At 41.8% G+C, this 24,153-nt stretch overlaps 1 protein-coding gene across 2 annotated transcripts in view; it reads left to right on the top strand.

The window, feature by feature from the left end:
* Positions 1-24,153, top strand: part of LOC133558395 (disks large homolog 5-like) — a 141,116-nt gene that overhangs the window by 40,045 nt on the left and 76,918 nt on the right. For both annotated transcript variants that reach the window (XM_061909754.1, XM_061909753.1), the window contains 5 exons: positions 2,317-2,500; positions 7,030-7,286; positions 7,352-7,664; positions 19,628-19,858; positions 23,964-24,148. In XM_061909754.1, the coding sequence (XP_061765738.1) occupies positions 2,317-2,500; positions 7,030-7,286; positions 7,352-7,664; positions 19,628-19,858; positions 23,964-24,148 (1,170 nt within the window). The remainder of the gene's footprint in view (positions 1-2,316; positions 2,501-7,029; positions 7,287-7,351; positions 7,665-19,627; positions 19,859-23,963; positions 24,149-24,153) is intronic.

The following is a 24,153-nucleotide window of genomic DNA, read 5'->3' as shown; positions in this document are numbered from 1 at the left end:
ACTGGTCTAAAAAGGAGGTCTATTTAAAGGCTAGAGTATACAGATGAGTTTTAAGATGAGACTTAAATGCTTCTAATGATAGCACATGCAAATGAAAACACTTCTATAGAAATAACACACAGGATAAGTTTGAATTGTTTTAGTTATAATGTAAAACTTACAATCGTTGCTTGAAGTGATGAATGAAAAATCCATAAGAGAAACGCTATGGATGAATAAAAGACGGAACTGCACTTGTACTTCCGGTTTAGAGAACTACATAGAAGGAAATACTATAGACGTTTACCCAGCAGCATCTGCAGTCAGCAAACTTGTCCAAAAGATGGCGCCATAGCACAGATAATAATGCACCTTTTCAGTGTCTGTTTAAAACTATTTGTTAAATACAAAAGATTATAGCCGTTAGCGGAAAAAAATCCATAAATTAATCGCACTGTTTTATAAGATGCAGGGTTCAAAGCAGAGGAAAAAAGTAGAGGCTTATAGTCCGGAATCTACAGTACAATGCAGCCGGGATGTCGTCTCATGCAATAGTGCTAAGGAGAAGTGAGAGCTTGAAAAGCTTCTTCCACCGTTGTCCGTGTCCTCTTTGGAAGCACTTGCCCTTCCGGCCAAACCCGCAGCCATGTCCAAATGCTCTAAACACAGAAACAGTAAAAAAACACACAAACTATGAAAAAAAAAGTGGTACTTCAACTTAAGAGCTCTCTCTTGGCCAATTGTTATGCTCTAATTTAGAAGCATCCCCCCTAAACAAATATCACAGGGAACCCTGTAAGATGAAAAGATGAAAACATCCGGTCTTACCTGCTCGGATTAGTTTATAGCTAGAGATCATCATGACTTGTTTTCCAACAATGGGAAGTAAACACTTTATTGTGAAGGAGAGTGCTTAGAAGAAAACAGGATATATTAAAAACATTAACCAGCATGTCGCCAACTTGGCGAAGCGATTTCAGCATAGCACTGCTAGTCTGCACCATACTGAAGCAGAATGAGTAGATAACGCCGAGCAAGAATGTTTTAATAGCATTTAAACGGCAGCCATTTATTCATGAAAAAATGGAGAAGCTGCTGATGGTGTGTTTGACGGCGATACAGCTCCCAGGAAAAACTGTAGAAGTCTAGTCTCCAAGGTAAATTATTACCACGGTGTCATAAAACTACTGTAGTTTTTAGTACATTTTATTGTGTCGTTTTTCATACAATATTTCTTACCTAAATGTTTTTCTTTTTATAAGAGATTAAAATTATGATTTTTGGGGATGGGGTTCTCCAATCTCCAGTTAAATTTAATTTTCATTCATTTCAGTCGCAGATGTTAATTTGATGTTTTTTTCTGAGATAAGAGCTCCGTCACAGAACCAATCAAACTCATAAGTTGAGGTACTACTCATGCAAATTAAAAATGTCACAATCGCATAAATGCTACAGGATCAACCACTAATGCAAAAATAATTTATTGTTTGGCTAGACAGTTTAAGTCGTTGCAATCGTTTGCTTTGCATTATTAAAGCTGTGCACCAAATCAATTTGGCATTTTCTGCCTTTACCGTGCGGACAATGAACCGGGCCGTGACCTTAAAACCGATCTTCGTGCTGAACCTGGATGACTTCGTACCGTTACACCCCTAAACAGAACCTATCCTGGCGTTTCCTTTCAAAGCCAACTTGAAGAATTTAGAAGTAAACGCCCGTCTCAAAAGAAGAAGGCACAACAAATTATGCTCTGTAATTACCGTCCCGACCCAGCGAATGCAGCATCTGTGGCACAAACGCAGCATTTGTTGTCGCCGCGAGAATAAGTCGGGAGCCAGTTCATTTCAGTGATTTTATTTTTGATTTTTTTGTGTGTGTGTTTTTACCATACTGTCTCCAAAGTCAACCAACATCTGGCTGCATTGCAAACAGACAGATGAAGGATTATTGCCGGGCTTAAGCTCAATCCTTTTTGGGCCTGTTTGCACATCGGAGAAAGTCTTTATTTATCCCTCGCTCCTTCACGCTTAACGCATTTCGCTTGTTACTTCAAAATCGACTTTTATTCCAGATAATACAAGCCTGACTTTTTGTCAGTGCTGTTTGTACAGTGGCCTTGCGTAAGCGCTTTAACTGCCAGCACAAAAGTAATTAGCACCGTGACAATAATAGAGAACATCTGGCCTTTTGACAGAATAAACCACGACTATTTTGGGCCTGCCCGATGCCTGAGAAAACAATCCCGTGTTTTAACTTCTTAATGCCTCACTTTTTCCTTTTTCGAGCTGGTCTGGTAACACGGCTTCAAGTGCAATAATGTTTTTTCGAAACTTTTAGCACGCTGCACAGCCGCCTGGCCGGCGAGCACGGCCAGCTGAAAGAGGAGCTGGAGGCGGTCAGGCTGGACAACGTGCAACTGGTGCGGGAGCACAACCACGCCAAGCAGGCCTGCGAGGAGCTGAGGAGGGTCCATGACGACGATCAAAGAGAGGTGGCCGACATGAGGATGCTGCACCAACAGGTACGCGCCCAGCAAGCTGCCACTCACAGCAACCAACAGAGGGAGTAATTATTCAAGCGCAACTAGTTTGGTTGGCGTATGGATCCCAAGTGAAGGCTTCATTTGTTGGTTGCAGGTGTATTGTAGCTGCTGGTCAGTCATATTGGCCTGTTCATTCCTTCAAATAGAGTCATTCAGTAAAAGTATTTATTTTGTGCATTAGGATGTAGACAGGGTTAGTTTACAGCTGGCCTGGCTCGGGAAGACAAATTTAGAGAAAAATATGTGTCTGGGGGCCGGTATATCTATTTTTAGTAACACTAATACAATACCTCACTATAATCTCTGATTGAATGTTAAAAACGTTATGACAGATCGCCTTAAAAACTGAATGTAATTATTTTTTTTTTACTGTATGAGAGACCCAGAATGCACATGAGAATAAAGAATGTGGGATTTACAATATTTACTATGAACGATAAAACACTGAATATTGACAACATATGAACGTCACACTCCCACTCGATAGACATCAATCAATCAATCAATGTTTACTTATATAGCCCTAAATCACTAGTGTCTCAAAGGGCTGCACAAACCACCACGACATCCTAGGTAGGCCCACATAAGGGCAAGGAAAACTCACACCCAGTGGGACATCGGTGACAATAATGACCCAGTGGGACGTCGGTGACAATAATGACTATGAGAACCTTAGAGAGGAGGAAAGCAATGGATGTCGAGCGGGTCTAACAAGATACTGTGAAAGTTCAATCCACAATGGATCCAACACTGTCGCGAGAGTCCAGTCCAAAGCGGATCCAACACAGCAGCGAGAGTCCCGTTCACAGCGGAGCCAGCAGGAAACCATCCCAAGCGGAGGCGGATCAGCAGCGCAGAGATGTCCCCAGCCAATACACAGGCAAGCAGTACATGGCCACCGGATCGGACCGGACCCCCTCCACAGGGGAGAGTGGGACATAGAAGAAAAAGAAAAGAAACAGCAGATCAACTGGTCTAAAAAGGGAGTCTATTTAAAGGCTAGAGTATACAAATGAGTTTTAAGGTGAGACTTAAATGCTTCTACTGAGGTGGCATCTCGAACTGTTACCGGGAGGGCATTCCAGAGTACTGGAGCCCGAACGGAAAACGCTCTATAGCCCGCAGACTTTTTTTGGGCTTTGGGAATCACTAACAAGCCGGAGTCCTTTGAAGGCAGATTTCTTGCCGGGACATATGGTACAATACAATCGGCAAGATAGGATGGAGCTAGACTGTGTAGTATTTTATACGTAAGTAGTAAAACCTTAAAGTCACATCTTAAGTGCACAGGAAGCCAGTGCAGGTGAGCCAGTACAGGCGTAATGTGATCAAACTTTCTTGTTCTTGTCAAAAGTCTAGCAGCCGCATTTTGTACCAACTGTAATCTTTTAATGCTAGACATGGGGAGACCCGAAAATAATACGTTACAGTAGTCGAGGCGAGACGTAACAAACGCATGGATAATGATCTCAGCGTCTTTAGTGGACAGAATGGAGCGAATTTTAGCGATATTACGGAGATGAAAGAAGGCCGTTTTAGTAACGCTTTTAATCAAAGGAGAGAGTTGGGTCGAAGATAATACCCAGATTCTTTACCGTGTCGCCTTGTTTAATTGTTTGGTTGTCAAATGTTAGAGTTGTATTATTAAATAGAGTTCGGTGTCTAGCAGGACCGATAATCAGCATTTCTGTTTTTTTGGCGTTGAGTTGCAAAAAGTTAGCGGACATCCATTGTTTAATTTCATATTACATATTTTACAATCAAGCGAAACGCAACAAAAATGCAACAAACACAGAAAAATACGAACGCGTAGGGTAAAAAATAAACCCATCTACAAGCTGATATATCTGATATATCACTAAGCTTTAGACTTTTGTTGTAAAAAATCTCCATCCGCGTCTGTCCTTGACACTCGCATTTCAGGCTGGTCGCTGTGGAAACACTCCCCACCCACACTGCTTGGTGCCTCGTCTGAGTTGCTGTGACTTAGATGACCATAGTAACTAATTCGATGACCATAGTAACTAGTATATCATGGAAAATGATATCATCTATTATTTGTTAAATCAAAACTTATGAAATTTCAAGATATTGTTTATTATAAAATAACACAGATAATGTTCAAAGCAAAAATAAATACTCTTCCAGAAGGAATTCAAAAATACTTCTCTCTACAGACCAGCAAATACAATCTAAGTTTATTTGACCAAAAGCAAGACTGGTGGTTAAACGTAGATGTTTATCTGTTCTCGGTGTTAATTTTTGGAAAACTGTTGGCTTCACGGTGGCAGAGGGGTTAGTGCGTCTGCCTCACAATACGAAGGTCCTGCAGTCCTGGGTTCAAATCCAGGCTCGGGATCTTTCTGTGTGGAGTTTGCATGTTCTCCCCGTGAATGCGTGGGTTCCCTCCGGGTACTCCGGCTTCCTCCCACCTCCAAAGACATGCGCCTGGGGATAGGTTGATTGGCAACACTAAATGGTCCCTAGTGTGTGAATGTGAGTGTGAATGTTGTCTGTCTATCTGTGTTGGCCCTGCGATGAGGTGGCGACTTGTCCAGGGTGTACCCCGCCTTCCGCCCGATTGTAGCTGAGATAGGCGCCAGCTCCTCCCGCGACCCCGAAAGGGAATAAGCGGTAGAAAATGGATGGATGGATGGATGTTGGTAAAGAAATAAAAATGTGTGACTCAGTATTTAATTTCAAAAAGAACATGTCACAATGTATTTTAAAAAGTTATGTGAACTAGAAATTTATGTTTGTTTGGTTAAATGTTGTATTTAGAAGGTATGTATGTTTATCTATTTACAAAAAAGTGTGTGTGTAGGTACATATTTTTGTATTATTTGTTGGGGGGCAGCTTGAATGTGGATGCTGAATGACTATATTTCTTTTTGTGTTGCAGAATTATTAGAAAAGGTAACTTAATTGAATGTAAAAAAATTATGTTGGGCATATAAGCTTTTTTGCTTCTGCCTGTCTCAGTCATGTTATTCATTTTTGAATCGTGATCTATGTTTGAATATGTTTTTGTTAGACTGAAAAGAAACTGAAACTGAACTGAACTGAAAATCGCGGATTCCAATCATTGAAATACTTTGTATACTTCAAGATTTCGGGACATTTGAAAACATCACTGCACAACACAATCGGCAGCGACAGTTTCCATCTTAAAGATGTAAAAAAAAATTATTTGGTAATGTTTGACGGGCCACATTGAAAAGCTTAACGGGCCTTAATTGGCCCAAGTCTGGGATAGAGCCACAGGCTATCCTTTTACCCGACGTAGGGTAATAATCGCTAGGGAAATGGTTTAGTAGAGAATGTGAAGTTTTATAGATTGCTTATTGTTTACAATATTCATATATATTTGTTCTTCTTAGAAAAAGTAATATGCATTGTTTTATGGAAATTAAATACTTTTGGAATACTTTCTTTAGTCATATAAAATAGCAACTTCTTATTTTATTCCATCTTAATGCTCATAGATTTATGACATTTTCTTCTAAACATTTTCAATGAAATCTAAACATTATCATGTTACAACATAGTTCTCATGGATTTAGGACTTTTTTCTCAACATTTCTGTTGTATTTACATAAGAACATTTTCTCATACTATTAGCTATTAATGCTCATAGATTTGAGTTTTTTCTATTAACATTCCTACCATATTTACATACATTAAAATAATAACAATTTCTTAATTATTATCAATCAATAAATCAATTCCTTTATTGTCTTTGTCATAATAACACTTAAGTCACACATGTCAACGAGATTTGGTTTGAGCCTTGTCTAGCGGCATAGAAACTGCATTGATGTGCAGGTTGACCATAGTTTACATTTAGCATTGTCATGAAGATCGCGATAAGAGGGGTGTGGGGTGTTATATATAACGCTCATAGATTTATCACTTTTTTTTCTCTTAATATTTTTATTATATTTACATAAAAAATAAGAACATATTCTATATTATTACCATTTTTTCCACCTTATTTTTACATGACTTGTTTTCTCTTTGAATATTGTAACATTGAGGGACAAGCAGTAGAAAATGGTTGGATAGATGTTTAAGAATATAACTTTTTCGTATTATATTGCAAATAAACTTTCATAGATTAATGGCTTGTTTCTCTAAACATTAACACATTATCCTTATGAAATTAGACATGTTTCTTCTAATATTCCAACTTAATTTTTATAAAATTTGTACTTTTTCTCAATGAATCTCTATTCTCAAAACATATTTTTGTCCTCATAATGTCCTTATACTCACAGAATTGTTTTTTCCTGTGAATACTTACATTCTAAACGCCTGAAAGTACAACTTTTTTTCTTGTAAAATTGAAAAATGTCTTGTATAATTTTGAAGTGGTTGACTCTTCATTTTTAACTTTGTTGACGGTATAGCCTTAACATTTGTATAATAAATCAAATGGGTCTCCATCAATCCTAAAAGTGTTTTTATTGAGGGAAATTAATGTGAGTTTTTTTTATTTTATTTCCAAGGTGTTGAGAGAGGGTTCCTCCGATGCTCTCAACAAGTTGTACGACTCGGCCGTGGACAAACTGGAGTCGGTAAGGAGCGACTACGACGGTCTGAGGAAGCTCTACAACGAGAAGACGGCGAGTCACAACGCTGACCTGAGCCGCTTGGACCACGTCGAGGAGGAGAACCACCGTCTCCAGAAACAGCTGGACATGCTGCTGAAGCAGAGAGACGCTGCCATCCTCTACCAGCAACAGTACTCATCGTCCATACGAAGGTGAGGCTGAAAGCATCGCCCGCACATAAAGGCAAGTGTTTGTGAAACTTTACGCTCCTGTTCAGGTTCGACAACACCCAGCAGGAGCTCTCCAAAGCCGCCGCCCAGAACATGGAGCTGCAGTGGGACATGGACCGTCTGCAGTCGGAGGCCACGCGGTTCAAAACCCAGCAGCTCAAAGCGACTAAGGAGTGCGAGAAGTACAAGGAGGAGCGGGACTCGGTCATCAGCGAGTATCGGCTCATCATGAGCGAGCGCGACCAGGTGATCAAGGAGGTGGAGAGGTTGCAGACTGGGCTGGAAATGGCGGAGGCCAAGCTGAAGAACACGTCCTCAGAAAGGCGGGTGGCCAACAAGGAGCTGGAGGCTCTCAGACAGGTAACAGCTGGAAGGCTGTCTGCTGGAAGTGAAATAAGAAAAGCACTCTCATGCTGAGTAGAGCTGCTCCAATTTTAATGCAGAGTTTATTTTCCCTCTGGTGAGCATTGCATGAGGGCATTTTTCCTAAATTTCCCAGTGAATAATGGAGGAAGACGAATAACAACATTTGGGCATACACAGGGAGTGCTTATCCAGATTGTTTGGCCTTGGCAGAAGTCTTAGTGTAGTTAAGTGGAAGTGTAGCAGTAATACTCTGTATTTCAAACTTAATAGTCGTAGACTCATGCATGTCTGGAAAAACTACTTTTTTTTGTTCACGTGTACTTTAGTTCAGTTTCATGATTAATTTTGGGATGTCTAGTGGAATGGTTGTTTTTGCCCTTGTATTTCTAGTTGCTTTGGTTTCCTACATGGTGACATTCTAGTCTTATAGAGCAGTGGTTCTCAAATGGGGGTACGTGTACCCCTGCGGGTACTTGATGGTTTTGATTGGTTGATTGCACAGTTCAGTACATATTCCGTACAATTGACCACTAAATGGTAACACCCGAAAAAGTTTTTCAACTTGTTTAAGTCTGGGTCCACGTTAATCAATTCATGGTAAATTGAATGGTAATTCATGGTATGCCAAGGGGTATGTGAGATTTTTAATAAATATTCTAAAAATAGCAATAATTCAAAAATCCTTTTTAAATGTATTTATTGAATAATACTTCAACAAAATATGAATGTAAGTTCATAAACTGTGAAAAGAAATGCAACAATGCAATATTCAGTGATGACAGCTACATTTTTTTTTGTGGACATGTTCCATAAATGTTGATTTTTTTTTTTTTTTTTGTGAAGAAACTTTCGGAAATAATCATGAATCCAGATGGATCTCTATTGCAATCCCCAAAGAGGGCTCTTTAAGTTGATGATTACTTCTATGTGCAGAAATCTTTATTTATAATTGAATCACTTGTTTAGGGGTTAGTGCGTCTGCCTCACAATACGAAGGTCCTGCAGTCCTGGGTTCAAATCCAGGCTCGGGATCTTTCTGTGTGGAGTTTGCATGTTCTCCCCGTGAATGCGTGGGTTCCCTCCGGGTACTCCGGCTTCCTCCCACTTCCAAAGACATGCACCTGGGGATAGGTTGATTGGCAACACTAAATTGGCCCTAGTGTGTGAATGTGAGTGTGAATGTTGTCTATCTATCTGTGTTGGCCCTGCGATGAGGTGGCGACTTGTCCAGGGTGTACCCCGCCTTCCGCCCGATTGTAGCTGAGATAGGCGCCAGCGCCCCCCGCGACCCCAAAAGGGAATAAGCGGTAGAAAATGGATGGATGGATGGATGAATCAGTTGTTTATTTTTCAACAAGTTTTCAGTTATTTTTATATCTTTTTTCCAAATAGTTCAAGAAAGACCACTACAAATGAGCAATATTTTGTACTGTTATACAATTTAAGAAATCAGAAACTGATGACATAGTGCTGTATTTTACTTCTTTATCTCTTTTTTTCAACCAAAAATGCTTTACTCTGATTAAGGGGGTACTTGAATTAAAAAATTTTTCACAATGGTGGTACTTCACTGAAAAAAGGTTGAAAACCACTGTTATAGAGCACACACAATATGTTTGGAGTAATCATTCTTTTAATAAACAACATTTAATGGTGCATGTATAGTGCAGTACCATAGACCATTGAAAGATACATTGTGGCTGTCTACAACGTTACAGCTGTCCTTTTATAATTGTGTGCCATACTCCATGCCATACTAGTTATTGAAATTGCTTTGACGTTTTCATATGGTACAAACCCCGTTTCCATATGAGTTAGGAAATTGTGTTAGATGTAAATACAAACGGAAATAGGGTTGGGCGATATTGCCTTTTTTTTAATACCGAGATATACGATATATTTCTCGGTATTTTGCCTTAGCCTTGAATGAACACTGGATACATATAATCACAGCAGTATGGTGATTCTATGTGTCTACATTAAAACATCCATCCATCCATCCATCCATCATCTTCCGCCTATCCTCGGGTCGCGGGGGCAACAGCCTAAGCAGGGAAACCCAGACTTCCCTCTCCCCAGCCACTTCGTCTAGCTCTTCCCGGGGGATCCCGAGGCGTTCCCAGGCCAGCCGGGAGACATAGTCTTCCCAACGTGTCCTGGGTCTTCCCCGTGGCCTCCTACCGGTTGGACGTGCCCCAAACACCTCCCTAGGGAGGCGTTCGGGTGGCATCCTGACCAGATGCCCGAACCACCTCATCTGGCTCCTCTCGATGTGGAGGAGCAGCGGCTTTACTTTGAGTTCCTCCCGGATGGCAGAGCTTCTCACCCTATCTCTAAGGGAGAGCCCCGCCACACGGCGGAGGAAACTCATTTGGGCCGCTTGTACCCGTGATCTTATCCTTTCGGTCATGACCCAAAGCTCATGACCATAGGTGAGGATGGGAACGTAGATCGACCGGTAAATTGAGAGCTTTGCCTTCCGGCTCAGCTCCTTCTTCACCACAACGGATCGGTACAACGTCCGCATTACTGAAGACGCCGCACCGATCCGCCTGTCGATCTCACGATCCACTCTTCCCTCACTCGTTAACAAGACTCCTAGGTACTTGAACTCCTCCACTTGGGGCAGGGTCTCCTCCCCAACCCGGAGATGGCACTCCACCCTTTTCCGGGCGAGAACCATGGACTCGGACTTGGAGGTGCTGATTCTCATTCCGGTCGCTTCACACTCGGCTACATTAAAACATTGTTGTTCATACTGCACTAATATATGCTACTTTTAAACGTTCATGCAGAGAAGGAAATCCCAACTAAGTCAATTGACCGAAACTGTATTTATTAAAGTTATTAGCAGGTGACTTTTTAAATGATTCTACATATTAGCAGTAATGCTACTTTTGTTAGCAACGCTTGTGCCCCACACATGACAAATTAAAGTGGTCTATTTGACATATTCCCGCTTGAAGCTGAACCACCGCCAGACGATTGACCCCGTGCTTTTTTTCTTGGGAATGAATTCTTCTTTCTCTGGCAACAACCCGCTAGCATCACAGCTATCGTTAGCCACGCCGCTACCTCTCTGCTGGGCGAGGGCGTGTACGTATGTGACGTATGATGTGACGTATGTAAGAATGTGCGCCTGCTTGTCTGTGAGAAGGGGAGACAGGAAAGAGCGAGGAGAGCCTGTAGTGTAATGCCTGCAGCTAAAAACAACTGCGTGAGAACGTCTACTCGAATATTACGATATAGTCATTTTCTATATCGCACAGAGACGAACCCACAATATATAGAGGATATCGATATATTGCCCAGCTCTAAACGGAATACAATGATTTGCAAATCCTTTTCAACCCAAATTCAATTGAATGCACTACAAAGACAAGATATTTGATTTTCAAGCTCATAAACTTTTTTTTTTTTTTGGCAAAAATTAATAACTTAGAATTTCATGGCTGCAACACGTGCCAAAGTAGTTGTCAAAGGGCATGTTCACCACTGTGTTACATCATCTTTTCTTTTAACAACACTCAATAAATGTTTGGGAACTGAGGAAACTAATTGTTGAAGCTTTGAAAGTGGAATTCTTTCCCATTCTTGTTTTATGTAGAGCTTCAGTCGTTCAACAGTGCGGGGTCTCCGCTGTCGTATTTTACGCTTCATATTGCTCCACACATTTTCGATGGGAGACAGGTCTGGACTGCAGGTGGGCCGGGGAAAGTACCCGCACTCTTTTTTTACAAAACAAAGCTGTTGTAACACCTGCTGAATGTGGCTTGGCATTGTCTTGCTGAAATAAGCAGGGGCATCCATGAAAAAGACGGCGCTTAGATGACAACATATGTTGTTCCAAAACCTGTATGTACCTTTCAGCATTAATGGTGCCTTCACAGATGTGTAAGTTACCCATGCCTTGGGCACTAATGCACCCCCATACCATCACAGATGCTGGCTTTTGAAATTTGCGTCGAACCCAGTCTGGATGGTTCGCTTCCCCTTTAGTCTGGATGACACAATGTCTAATATTTCCAAAAACAATTTGAAATGTGGACTTGTCAGACCACAGAACACTTTTCCACTTTGCATCAGTCCATCTTAGATGATCTCGGGCCCAGAGAAGCCGGCGGCGTTTCTGGATGTTGTTGATAAATGGCTTTCGCTTTGCATAGTAGAGCTTTAAACTTGCACTTACAGATGTAGCGACAAACTGTATTTAGTGACAGTGTTTTTCTGAAGTGTTCCTGAGCCCATGTGGTGATATCCTTTAGAGATTGATGTCAGTCTTTGATACATTGCCGTCTGAGGGATGGAAGGTCACGGTCATTCAATGTTGGTTTCCGGCCATGCCGCTTACGTGGAGTGATTTCTCCAGATTCTCTGAACCTTTTGATGATATTATGGACCGTAGATGTTGAAATCCCTAAATTTCTTGCAATTGCACTTTGAGAAACGTTCTTAAACTGTTTGACTATTTGCTCACGCAGTTGTGGACAAAGGGGTGTACCTCGCCCCATCCTTTCTTGTGAAAGACAGAGCATTTTTTGGGAAGCTGTTTTTATACCCAATCATGGCACCCACCTGTTCCCAATAAGCCTGCACACCTGTGGGATGTTCCAAATAAGTGTTTGATGAGCATTCCTCAACTGTATCAGTATTTATTGCCACCTTTCCCAACTTCTTTGTCACGTGTTGCTGGCATCAAATTCTAAAGTTAATGATTATTTACAAAACAAAACATGCGTATCAGTTTGAACATCAAATATGTTGTAGCATATTCAACTGAATATGGGTTGAAAATTATTTGCAAATCATTGTATTCTATTTATATTTACATCTAACACAATTTCCCAACTCATATGGAAACGGGGTTTGTACACATACAGTGCCATAAACCATCCATCCATCCATCCATCTTCTTCCGCTTATCCGAGGTCGGGTCGCGGGGGCAGCAGCCTAAGCAGGGAAGCCCAGACTTCCCTCTCCCCAGCCACTTCGTCTAGCTCTTCCCGGGGGATCCCGAGGTGTTCCCAGGCCAGCCGGGAGACATAGTCTTCCCAACGTGTCCTGGGTCTTTCTCAGTGGCCTCCTACCGGTTGGACGTGCCCTAAACACCTCCCTAAGGAGGCGTTCGGGTGGCATCCTGACCAGATGCCCGAACCACCTCATCTGGCTCCTCTCGATGTGAAGGAGCAGCGTCTTTACTTTGAGTTCCTCCCGGATGGCAGAGCTTCTCACCCTATCTCTAAGGGAGAGAAGAAAACTCATTCCCGTGATCTTATCCTTTCGGTCATGACCCAAAGCTCATGACCATAGGTGAGGATGGGAATGTAGATCAACCGGTAAATTGAGAGCTTTGCCTTCCGGCTCAGCTCCTTCTTCACCACAACGGATCGGTACAACGTCCGCATTACTGAAGACGCCGCACCGATCCGCCTGTCGATCTCACAATCCACTCTTCCCCCACTCGTGAATAAGACTCCTAGGTACTTGAACTCCTCCACTTGGGGCAGGGTCTCCTCCCCAACCCGGAGATGGCACTCCACCCTTTTCCGGGAGAGAACCATGGACTCGGATTTGGAGGTGCTGATTCTCATTCCGGCCGCTTCACACTCGGCCATAAACAATTGAAGGCATTTGTAGGATCAGTAATTTTGCACTCTATTCACTGCCATTTGTTGCTTTTATATATACACCCAGACAACTTTTATGGTACATTTACTTGTAGAGCATCATAAAAAAGTATCTACTTCCTTGTGTGACACATCGTGGTGGTGTAAAACCATATATTTGTGGTTTCTGTCAAATTTGGCGTTCCAAGTAGTGTCCTTTTTGGTACATAGATACTATTTGGAGTAACACATTATAATTAAACAACTTTAATGTCACATACTGTATACATGTATAATTTTATAAGCAATTGTAGGATACCTGGTGCAGTGTGGTGTGGTTGTTTATAACCATGCATTCCCTGATTTTTATGTTGTGCCCTACTTAGTGACATTTAAGTTATTTATGTACATACATTGCATCCTGGAAAGTATTCACAGCGCTTCCTTTTTCCCACATTTTGGAGCCTTATTTCAAAAATGAAATAAATTCACCTCAGTAGAAGCATTTAAGTCTCACCTTAAAACTCATTTGTATACTCTAGCCTTTAAATAGACTCCCTTTTTGGACCAGTTGATCTGCCGTTTCTTTTCTTTTTCTTCTATGTCCCACTCTCCCTTGTGGAGGGGGTCCGGTCCGATCCGGTGGCCATGTACTGCTTGCCTGTGTATCGGCTGGGGACATCTCTGCGATGCTGATCCGCCTCCGCTTGGGATGGTTTCCTGCTGGCTCCGCTGTGAACGGGACTCTCGCTGCTGTGTTGGATCCGCTTTGGACTGGACTCTCGCGACTGTGTTGGATCCATTATGGATTGAACTTTCACAGTATCATGTTAGACCCGCTCGACATCCATTGCTTTCCTCCTCTCCAAGGTTCTCATAGTCATCATTGTCACCGACGTCCCACTGGGTGTGAGTTTTCCTTGCCCTTATGTGGGCCTACCGAGGATGTCGTGGTGGTCTGTGCAGCCCTTTGAGACACTTGTGATTTAGGGCTATATAAGTAAACATTGATTGATTGATTGATTTTTGTCTTCAAAATTCTAGAGACATTACCACATAATGATGATGTGAATAAGTTCACATGTAAGCTTTGGGCAGTTTCGAACATTCCTCTGTGCCCATTGCTCTTTGCATCACCACTCTTGTTCCATCAGATTGGATGGAAGTGTTGGTTTTCATCCAGGATGTCTCTGTGCATTTCTGCATTTACAACAGTTTAGTCAGGGAGGTGACCAAGAACCAGATGCTCACTCTGTCAGAGCTACAGCATTCTTCTGTACGTTTTCTTCTTGTATTCTAAACGATTTGAAGCTGTAATTGCTGCCAAAGGTGCGTCAACAAAGGATCGAGCAAAGGGTCTAGTACAGGGGTCTCAAACTCAATGTCCCTGGGGGCCACTGGACGCGGAGTCTGAGTGGGGTTGGGCCGCGAGAAAAGGTTTCTTCAAAAAAATGTTTGCATACTCCTCAGCATGTTTAGTTGTATAATACCGTTTCAAATAAGACACGTCGGGTTGCCCCTGTGCTCAACAAAGAAATATTGCATCTCCCACTTTTCTTGGAATTGTCTTTGCACACCACTAACCTTTCTCTTCACTGCAGGCTTTTAAAAATACATATTTAGGGTTGTGGAATGTATTTGTATTTAGCCGACGCACAGAGAATAATGTTATTTCCGCAATGTGTGTCGTTCCGCTTTTCCTCCTGACAGCAACACAGCGGTCGAATAAGTACCGGGATAGCGAGCGCAAAAAAAGTGACGGCTCCCGCAGTGATATCCGGCGTCATATAGAAATATATGTGGTGTTCATCGTGTGAGGGAATGCAAATTAAACAATAAAATAAACAAATAACGGTTGGAATTGGTCGAGGTTCTCGGGGACTGTTATTACTGACGGACAGGTGTCGCAGTGTGACGTAAGAAAACCCTCGTCTCTGTTGCTTTCACTCATTGGCTGCTTTTCCACTAACGCAGGGGTAGGCAACCCAGAACGTTGAAAGAGCCATTTTGGACCCAGATAACACAACGCTCTCAAGCGCCATTCAAATAAAACTTGCGGCCCGCACTAACATTAACCTTTAATATTAAGGTGGGGGCCGCAAAATAACGTCTGGCGGGCCGCGTGTCTGAGACTCCTAGTGTAATACCTATGTGGATGTTATTTTTTAATTTTTTTTAAATTTTCAATATCCATCCATTTCCTACCGCTTATTCCCTTTTTTGGGGTCGCGGGGGGCGCTGGCGCCTATCTCAGCTACAATCGGGCGGAAGGCGGGGTACACCCTGGACAAGTCGCCACCTCATCGCAGGGCCAACACAGATAGACAGACAACATTCACACACTAGGGCCAATTTAGTGTTGCCAATCAACCTATCCCCAGGTGCATGTCTTTGGAAGTGGGAGGAAGCCGGAGTACCCGGAGGGAACCCACGCATTCACGGGGAGAACATGCAAACTCCACACAGAAAGATCCCCAGCCTGGATTTGAACCCAGGACTGCAGGACCTTCGTATTGTGAGGCAGACGCACTAACCCCTCTGCCACCGTGAAGCCCCAAATTTTCAATATATTTGCTAAAATTACCCCAAAAAACTTTTCACATTGTCATTATGGGGTATTGTGTGTGGACTTCTGTGGACGAAAATATATATATTTTTTCCATTTTGGAATAAGGTTGTAACTTAAAATGTGGAAAATCTGAAGCGCCGTGAATAGCTTCCGGATGCATGTTTGTATGTTTGGATTAATGAGTTTAATAGTTTACCAACTGTTATGGTCCCGTGGAACATCGATTTACAAACGTAATTTGTTTTTGAACAGGGTTCGTTAATCGAAAAGTTTGTATAGTGAAGCAAATTTCTCCAAAAGAAACAATGTAAATATGAATAATGGGTTCCAGCCTTGACAAAAGTCCCTATTTTAGTTATGCCATCCATCCATCCATCTTCTTCCTCTTATCCGAGGTCGGGTCACGGGGGCAGCAGCCTAAGCAGGGAAGCCCGGACTTCCCTCTCCCCAGCCATTACTTCCAGCTCTTCCCAGGCCAGCCGGGAGACATAGTCTTCCCAACGTGTCCTGGGTCTTCCCCGTGGCCTCCTACCGGTCGGACGAGCCCGAAACACCTCCCTAGGAAGGCGTTCGGGTGGCATCCTGACCAGATACCCGAACCACCTCATCTAGCTCCTCCCCATGTGGAGGAGCAGTGGCTTTACTTTGAGTTTTTACAATTTAGAATCATTATAAAATGCTATACATAACTAGGAAGTGATCAATCAACTGTCTCCTACTTAACAAGCTAAAACAACAATGGCAAGCTAAACCGTGCTCTATGCGCTGCTCTGACAACATGCACACACACCTTTTTGGTTCCCTAACAAACGATCAGAAATCACAAAGACCATTACTTTTAACGATCATATTACTACAATAATAAATATTTTTGAAAAGCAAATCCACTTATTGCTCGTATCTTTACTTTAATGTATCGGCAAAAGAGCAGCTTGCGTGAGGAGAGAAACGAGCAGACATACAGTGGGGCAAAAAAAGTATTTAGTCAGCCATCGATTGTGCAAGTTCTCCCACTTAAAATAATGACAGAGGTCTGTAATTTTCATCATAGGTACACTTCAACTGTGAGAGACAGAATGTGAAAAAATTCCAAGAATTCACATTGTAGGAATTTTAAAGAATTTATTTGGAAATAAGTATTTGGTCAACCATTCAAAGCTCTCACTGATGGAAGGAGGTTTTGGCTCAAAATCTCACTATACATGGCCCCATTCATTCTTTCCTTAACACGGATCAATCGTCCTGTCCCCTTAGCAGAAAAACAGCCCCAAAGCATGATGTTTCCACCCCCATGCTTCACAGTAGGTGTGGTGTTCTTGGGATGCAACTCAGTATTCTTCTTCCTCCAAACACGACGAGTTGAGTTTATACCAAAAAGTTCTATTTTGGTTTCATCTGACCTCATGACATTCTCCCAATCCTCTGCTGTATCATCCATGTTCCTACAATGTGAATTCCTGGATTTTTTTTTTCACATTCTGTCTCTCACAGTTGAAATGTACCTATGATGAAAATTACAAACCTCTGTCATCATTTTAAGTGGGAAAACTTGCACAATCGGTGACTGACTAAATACTTTTTTGCCCCACTGTAAGGGGAGAAGGGAGAGCGCAGGTGTGTGTGCATGTCCTCCGCTGTGAAAAAAGGCCGCTTTGGGATCTTTTTCGAGAAAAGTCTGTTCTCATCACAATTAAAAAGTGGCTGTGGTATGAAACCGGTTTCACAAAATAATTGCCAGCTCTGAATGAATGAAGTGTTCGTACACAAGGAGATATAGTTGGCACACAGAGGCATATTTGGCGCATTCTAAACCGAACAGTTTGCAAATAGATGGGTTTGTAAATCGAGGTTCCACTGTACTTATGCAGTAACACAAACAATCATAGGCTGTCCCACGGGGTACGTTGTCGTTGTCAACAACCATGCTTTTCTAGTTTTTCATTTTTTGTGTTACATAGCCTCCATATGTTTGGAGTATTTTTTATTGAACAACTTTTGTGCCACCTGCAATTGTAGGATGCCTGATAGGGCACATTGTGACTGTCTACAACAGGGGTCACCAACGCGGTGCCTGCGGGCACCAGGTAGCCCATAAGGACCAGATGAGTAGCCCGCTGGCCTGTTCTAAAAATAACAGCACTTACCAGTGAGCTGCCTCTATTTTTTTTAAATTGTATTTATTTACGAGCAAGCTGGTCTCGCTTTGCTCGACATTTTTAATTTTAAGAGAGACAAAACTCAAACAGAATTTGAAAATCCAAGAAAATATTTTAAAGACTTGGTCTTCACTTGTTTGAATAAATTCATTTTTTTTTTTTTTACTTTGCTTCTTATAACTTTCAGAAAGACAATTTTAGAGAAAAAATACAACCTTAAAAATGATTTTAGGATTTTTAAACACATCTACCTTTTTACCTTTTAAATTCCTTCCTCTTCTTTCCTGACAATTTAAATCAATGTTCAAGTAAATTTATTTGTTCATTGTAAAGAATAATAAATACATTTTAATGTAATTCTTCATTTTAGCTTCTGTTTTTTTCAACGAACAATATTTGTGAAATATTTTTTCAAACTTATTATGATTAAAATTTAAAAAAAATATTCTGGCAAATCTGGAAAATCTGTAGAATCAAATTTAAATCTTATTTCAAAGTCTTTTGAATTTCTTTTAAATTTTTTGTTCTGGAAAATCTAGAAGAAATAATGATTTGTTTTTGTTAGAAATATAGCTTGGTCCAATTTGTTATACATTCTAACAAAGTGCAGATTGGATTTTAACCTATTTAAAACATGTCATCAAAATTATTCTAAAATTAATCTTAATCAGGAAAAATTACTAATGATGTTCTATAAATTTTTTTTTAAAATTTTTCAAAAAGTTAAAATTAGCTAGTTTTTCTGTTCCTTTTTTCGGTTGAATTTTGAAATTTAAAGAGTCATAATTGAAGATAAACTATGTTTCAAAATTTAATTTTCATTTTTTTTTCCTGTTTTCCCCTCTTTTAAACCGTTCAATTAAGTGTTTTTTTCATCATTTATTCTCTACAAAAAACCTTCCGTAAAAGGAAAAAAAATGTACGACGGAATGACAGAGAGAAATACCCCCATCCATCCATCCATTTTCTACCGCTTATTCCCTTTCTTTGGGGTCGCGGGGGGCGCTGGCGCCTATCTCAGCTACAATCGGGCGGAAGGCGGGGTACACCCTGGACAAGTCGCCACCTCATCGCAGGGCCAACACAGATAGACAGACAACATTCACACACTAGGGCCAATTTAGTGTTGCCAATCAACCTATCCCCAGGTGCATGTCTTTGGAGGTGGGAGGAAGCCGGAGTACCCGGAGGGAACCCACGCATTCACGGGGAGAACATGCAAACTCCACACAGAAAGATCCCGAGCCTGGATTTGAACCCAGGACTGCAGGACCTTCGTATTGTGAGGCAGACGCACTAACCCCTCTGCCACCGTGAAGCCCGAGAGAAATACCCATTTTTTTTTATATATAAAGATTTATTTTTCTAAAGGTAAATTGAGCAAATTGGCTATTTCTTGCAATTTATTTAAGTGTGTATCAAACTGGTAGCCCTTCGCATTAATCAGTACCCAAGAAGTAGCTCTTGGTTTCAATAAGGTTGGTGACCCCTGGTCTACATACATGCATTTATAGTTTCTCTGTTTTAAGGCGAAGTAAAATCAGTTTTCCATCTATTAAAAAAAATATTTGTCAAAATTGTTCCACGTCAAAAAACATAAAAGTGCCCCTTTTTGTGCCATTACAGGAGCTGGCCTCATCCCTGATGGACCGAGACCGAGCCATCTGCGAGACGAAGGAGCTGCTGGAGAAGTACTGCCACGAGGTGAAGGACAAGGCCGAGGCCCAGAAGGAGCTGAGCCAGGCCTGCAAGGACATGGAGACGGTGCGCGAGGAGCGCGACGTGGCCCGCAAAGAGAGGACGGAGGCCATCGTCCAGCGTGACCAGCTGCTGCGGGAGTATTACCAGGCCAGACAGGTAGCCCAGACAGTTATTATTTACAAATGGAGGGATTTATTTATTACTCGGACAATAATCCTTTAAGTCTATCTCATATAATAGTCAAATTTTTTATCCATCCATCCATCCATCATCTTCCGCTTATCCGAGGTCGGGTCGCGGGGGCAGCAGCCTAAGCAGGGAAACCCAGACTTCCCTCCCCCCAGCCACTTCGTCTAGCTCTTCCCGGGGGATCCCGAGGTGTTCCCAGGCCAGCCGGGAGACATAGTCTTCCCAACGTGTCCTGGGTCTTCTCCGTGGCCTCCTACTGGTTGGACGTGCCCTAAACACATCCCTAGGGAGGCGTTCGGGCGGCATCCTGACCAGATGCCCAAACCACCTCATCTGGCTCCTCTCCATGTGGAGGAGCAGCGGCTTTACTTTGAGTTCCTCCCGGATGGCAGAGCTTCTCACCCTATCTCTAAGGGAGAGACCCAAACTCATTTCGGCCGCTTGTACCCGTGATCTTATCCTTTCGGTCATGACCCAAAGCTCATGACCATAGGTGAGGATGGGAACGTAGATCGACCGGTAAATTGAGAGTTTTGCCTTCCGGCTCAGCTCCTTCTTCACCACAACGGATCGGTACAACGTCCGCATTACTGAAGACGCCGCACCGATCCGCCTGTCGATCTCACGATCCACTCTTCCCCCACTCGTGAACAAGACTCCTAGGTACTTGAACTCCTCCACTTGGGGCAGGGTCTCCTCCCCAACCCGGAGATGGCATTCCACCCTTTTCCGGGCGAGAACCATGGACTCGGACTTGGAGGTGCTGATTCTCATTCCGGTCGCTTCACACTCGGCTGCGAACCGATCCAGCGAGAGCTGAAGATCCCGGTCAGATGAAGCCATCAGGACCACATCATCTGCAAAAAGCAGAGACCTAATTTTTTATTTATTTATTTATTTTTTGCTGTTGGCTCGCTTCCACACATTATTACATTCACAGTCATGCATTAGAAACCGACCAGAAACTAATCCCGAAAAGACAAATCCAAACTCTATAGGAATCTGTTTAGCCACAAGCTTAATTAATACTCCCTGTTTTTCTATTTAGAGGGAAAGCACTGAGAGTTCTTTTTAATTACTTTACAGCTGACCCACTTGCAACTGCAGCACATGATCCATTTAATGCTAAGGATTTGGACAATGGACACTCGTGCTTGTAATATATATATACACACACATACCCTTTATTAAATATAAAATATTGAAATTCAATGATTTGGTGCATTTGCAAACAGCTAAAACGACGCACAAAGCAAACTATATCCTGCTAGAAACCGAAAAAAGAGGAGACATGCAACCTTAGAGAGAACTCTAAATTACAGCACTTAAGAACTTCAGCATATCCGTGTGTGGAATTAAATTATGGAATGGATTAAGCAAATAAATCAATGTGCTAATATGATCCGAAGAGGGGCAGCACGGTAGACCAGGGGTTAGTGCATCGGCCTCACAATACGAAAGTCTTTCTTTGTGGAGTTTGCATGTTCTCCCCGTGAATGCGTGGGTTCCCTCCGGGTACTCCGGCTTCCTCCCACTTCCAAAGACATGCACCTGGGGATAAATTGATTGGCAAAAATAAATTGGCCCTAGTGTGTGAATGTAAGTGTGAATATCTGTCTATCTGTGTTAGCCCTGTGATGAGGTGGCGCTATTGTCCAGGGTGTACGCCGCCTTCCGCCCGAATGCAGCTGAGATAGGCTCCAGAGACCCCAAAAGGGACAAGCGGTAGATAATGGATGGATGGATGATCCGAAGAGGCTGTTCAAGTATTTGTACAAGTACAAGGAAGAATACTAAATAATTGAAAATGAGATATTAATCATCTCATTAAGTGAATCATAACTGACTTAACTATTTATAAAGAGACCTGTTGTATTAAGAATGAATTGATGTACATTGTGAACACATTAAGAACAGGAAGAGGATATATGTGTTAGTAATTGCTATGAAGTGGAAAAGATGTGGGATTAAATAAGATTTGCTTCTACCTACTCCCTTTCAGACATGTTGTAAAGGGGAAAAAAAATGAAAATGTCATGTATCGTATGATTAATTTATTTTTTTTATCAGATTTTTCACACTTTGGATTTTAGGTCAATCATGATTAATCACAGGTTATTACTCACTTTTATAATGTAATTTAACTTAAAAAAAAAAGACCATGCTATTTGGACGCAAAAGCGATTTTATTGCCAGAATGTCATACAGGAACCTTTTTTAAATGTTTTTACTTGATTGCACGTTATTTATTTGTTCAAAACTTGGTAACAGTTTATATATATATATATATAAACACAAATCCCGACAGGATTTTAGCTCACAATATATATATATATATATATATATATATATATTGTGAGGCAGACACACTAACCCCTCTCCCACCGCTTCACAATACGAAGTTCCTGCAGTCCTGGATTCAAATCCAGGCTCGGGATCTTTCTGTGTGGAGTTTGCATGTTCTCCCCGTGAATGCGTGGGTTCCCTCCGGGTACTCCGGCTTCCTCCCACTTCCAAAGACATGCACCTGGGGATAGGTTGATTGGCAACACTAAATTGGCCCTAGTGTGTGAATGTGAGTGTGAATGTTGTCTGTCTATCTGTGTTGGCCCTGCAATGAGGTGGCGACTTGTCCAGGGTGTACCCCGCCTTCCGCCCGATTGTAGCTGAGATAGGCGCCAGCGCCCCCTGCGACCCCAAAAGGGAATAAGCGGTAGAAAATGGATGGATGGATGGATAAAAGTTTGGACACAACTTCTCATTCAATGCGTTTTTTAAATTTTCCTGACTATTTACATTGTAGATTGTCACTGAAGGCATCAAAACAATGAATGAGCACATGGAGTTATGTACTTACAAAAAAAGTGAAATAACTGAAAATGTGTTTTATATTCTATTTTCTTCAAAATAGCCACCCTTTGCTCAGATTACTGCTTTGCACACTCTTGGCATTCTCTCGATGAGCTTCAAGCACACCTGTGAAGTGAAAACCATTTCAGGTGACTACCTCTTGAAGCTCATCGAGAGAAGGCCAAGAGTGTACAAAGCAGTAATCAGAGCAAAAACTATAATATAAAACACTTTTTCAGTTATTGCACATTTTTTTGTTAAGTACATAACTCCACATGTGCTCGTTCATAGTTTTGATGCCTTCAGTGACAATCTACAATGTAAATAGTCATGAAAATAAAGAAAACACATTGAATGAGAAGGTGTGTCCAAACTTTTGACCTGTACTGTGTGTGTGTGTGTGTGTGTGTGTGTGTGTGTGTGTGTGTGTGTGTGTGTGTGTGTGTGTGTGTGTGTGTGTGTGTATATATATATAAATATATATTTTTTTTATTAATGTTACAATATTATTGAGGGTAACAATACTGTAATTTTATTGTAATATTACAGTATTATTGTTGTAATATTACTGTATTTTTACGGTAACAATACAGTTTTTTGCGTAATGTTATTGTAATAGGGTCGGCGTGGCGCAGTGGGAGAGTGGCCGTGCGCAACCCGAGGGGCCCTGGTTCAAATCCCACCTAGTACCAACCCCGTCACGTCCGTTGTGCCCTGAGCAAGACACTTCACCCTTGCTCCTGATGGTTGCTGGTTGGCGCCTTGCATGGCAGCTCCCTCCATCAGTGTGTGAATGTGTGTGTGAATGTGGAAGTAGTGTCAAAGCGCTTTGAGTACCTTGAAGGTAGAAAAGCGCTATACAAGTACAACCCATTTTATTTTATTTATTTTTTTATTTTTTATTTTTACGTTCTTGTAAATTATTTATTTTGTGTGTTTCCACTTTTATTCTCCTTTCTTTTGGTCTTACTTTCAGAACTGCATAAGCTTTATATTTATTGTTGGACATTTTCTATTCTTTTCTCTCCTTATAAGAAAATGGTTACTTGTTAAACACAAACCATCAGTAATCGGTGAGACATGGAAAAGGTGTCTTCCTAATCCTTTTCGGACACGTTAACTTGAGCAAATTTAAAAATGTAATGTGCCCTTTTTGAGCGTGTTTGAAACAAATACAATCACAACCGTGATTTATGTTTAAAGTCAGACGTTTCCCTCCTAGAAACAAGACTCGGCCACTCTGGACATGGAGAGAGCCAACAAGGAGATTGAGATGCTCAGGAAGCAGCATGAGGCCATCAGTCAGGAGCTAAAGGAGGCCCTGCAGGAGGCTGAGGTGGCCAAGTGTCGACGGGATTGGGCCTTCCAGGAGAGGGACAAAATAGTGGCGGAGAGGGAAAGCGTACGGTGAG

The sequence above is a fragment of the Nerophis ophidion genome, linkage group LG08 (assembly GCF_033978795.1).
Source record: "Nerophis ophidion isolate RoL-2023_Sa linkage group LG08, RoL_Noph_v1.0, whole genome shotgun sequence".
NCBI classification, from domain to species: Eukaryota; Metazoa; Chordata; class Actinopteri; order Syngnathiformes; family Syngnathidae; genus Nerophis; species Nerophis ophidion.
This window is presented reverse-complemented; position numbering and strand designations above follow the sequence as displayed.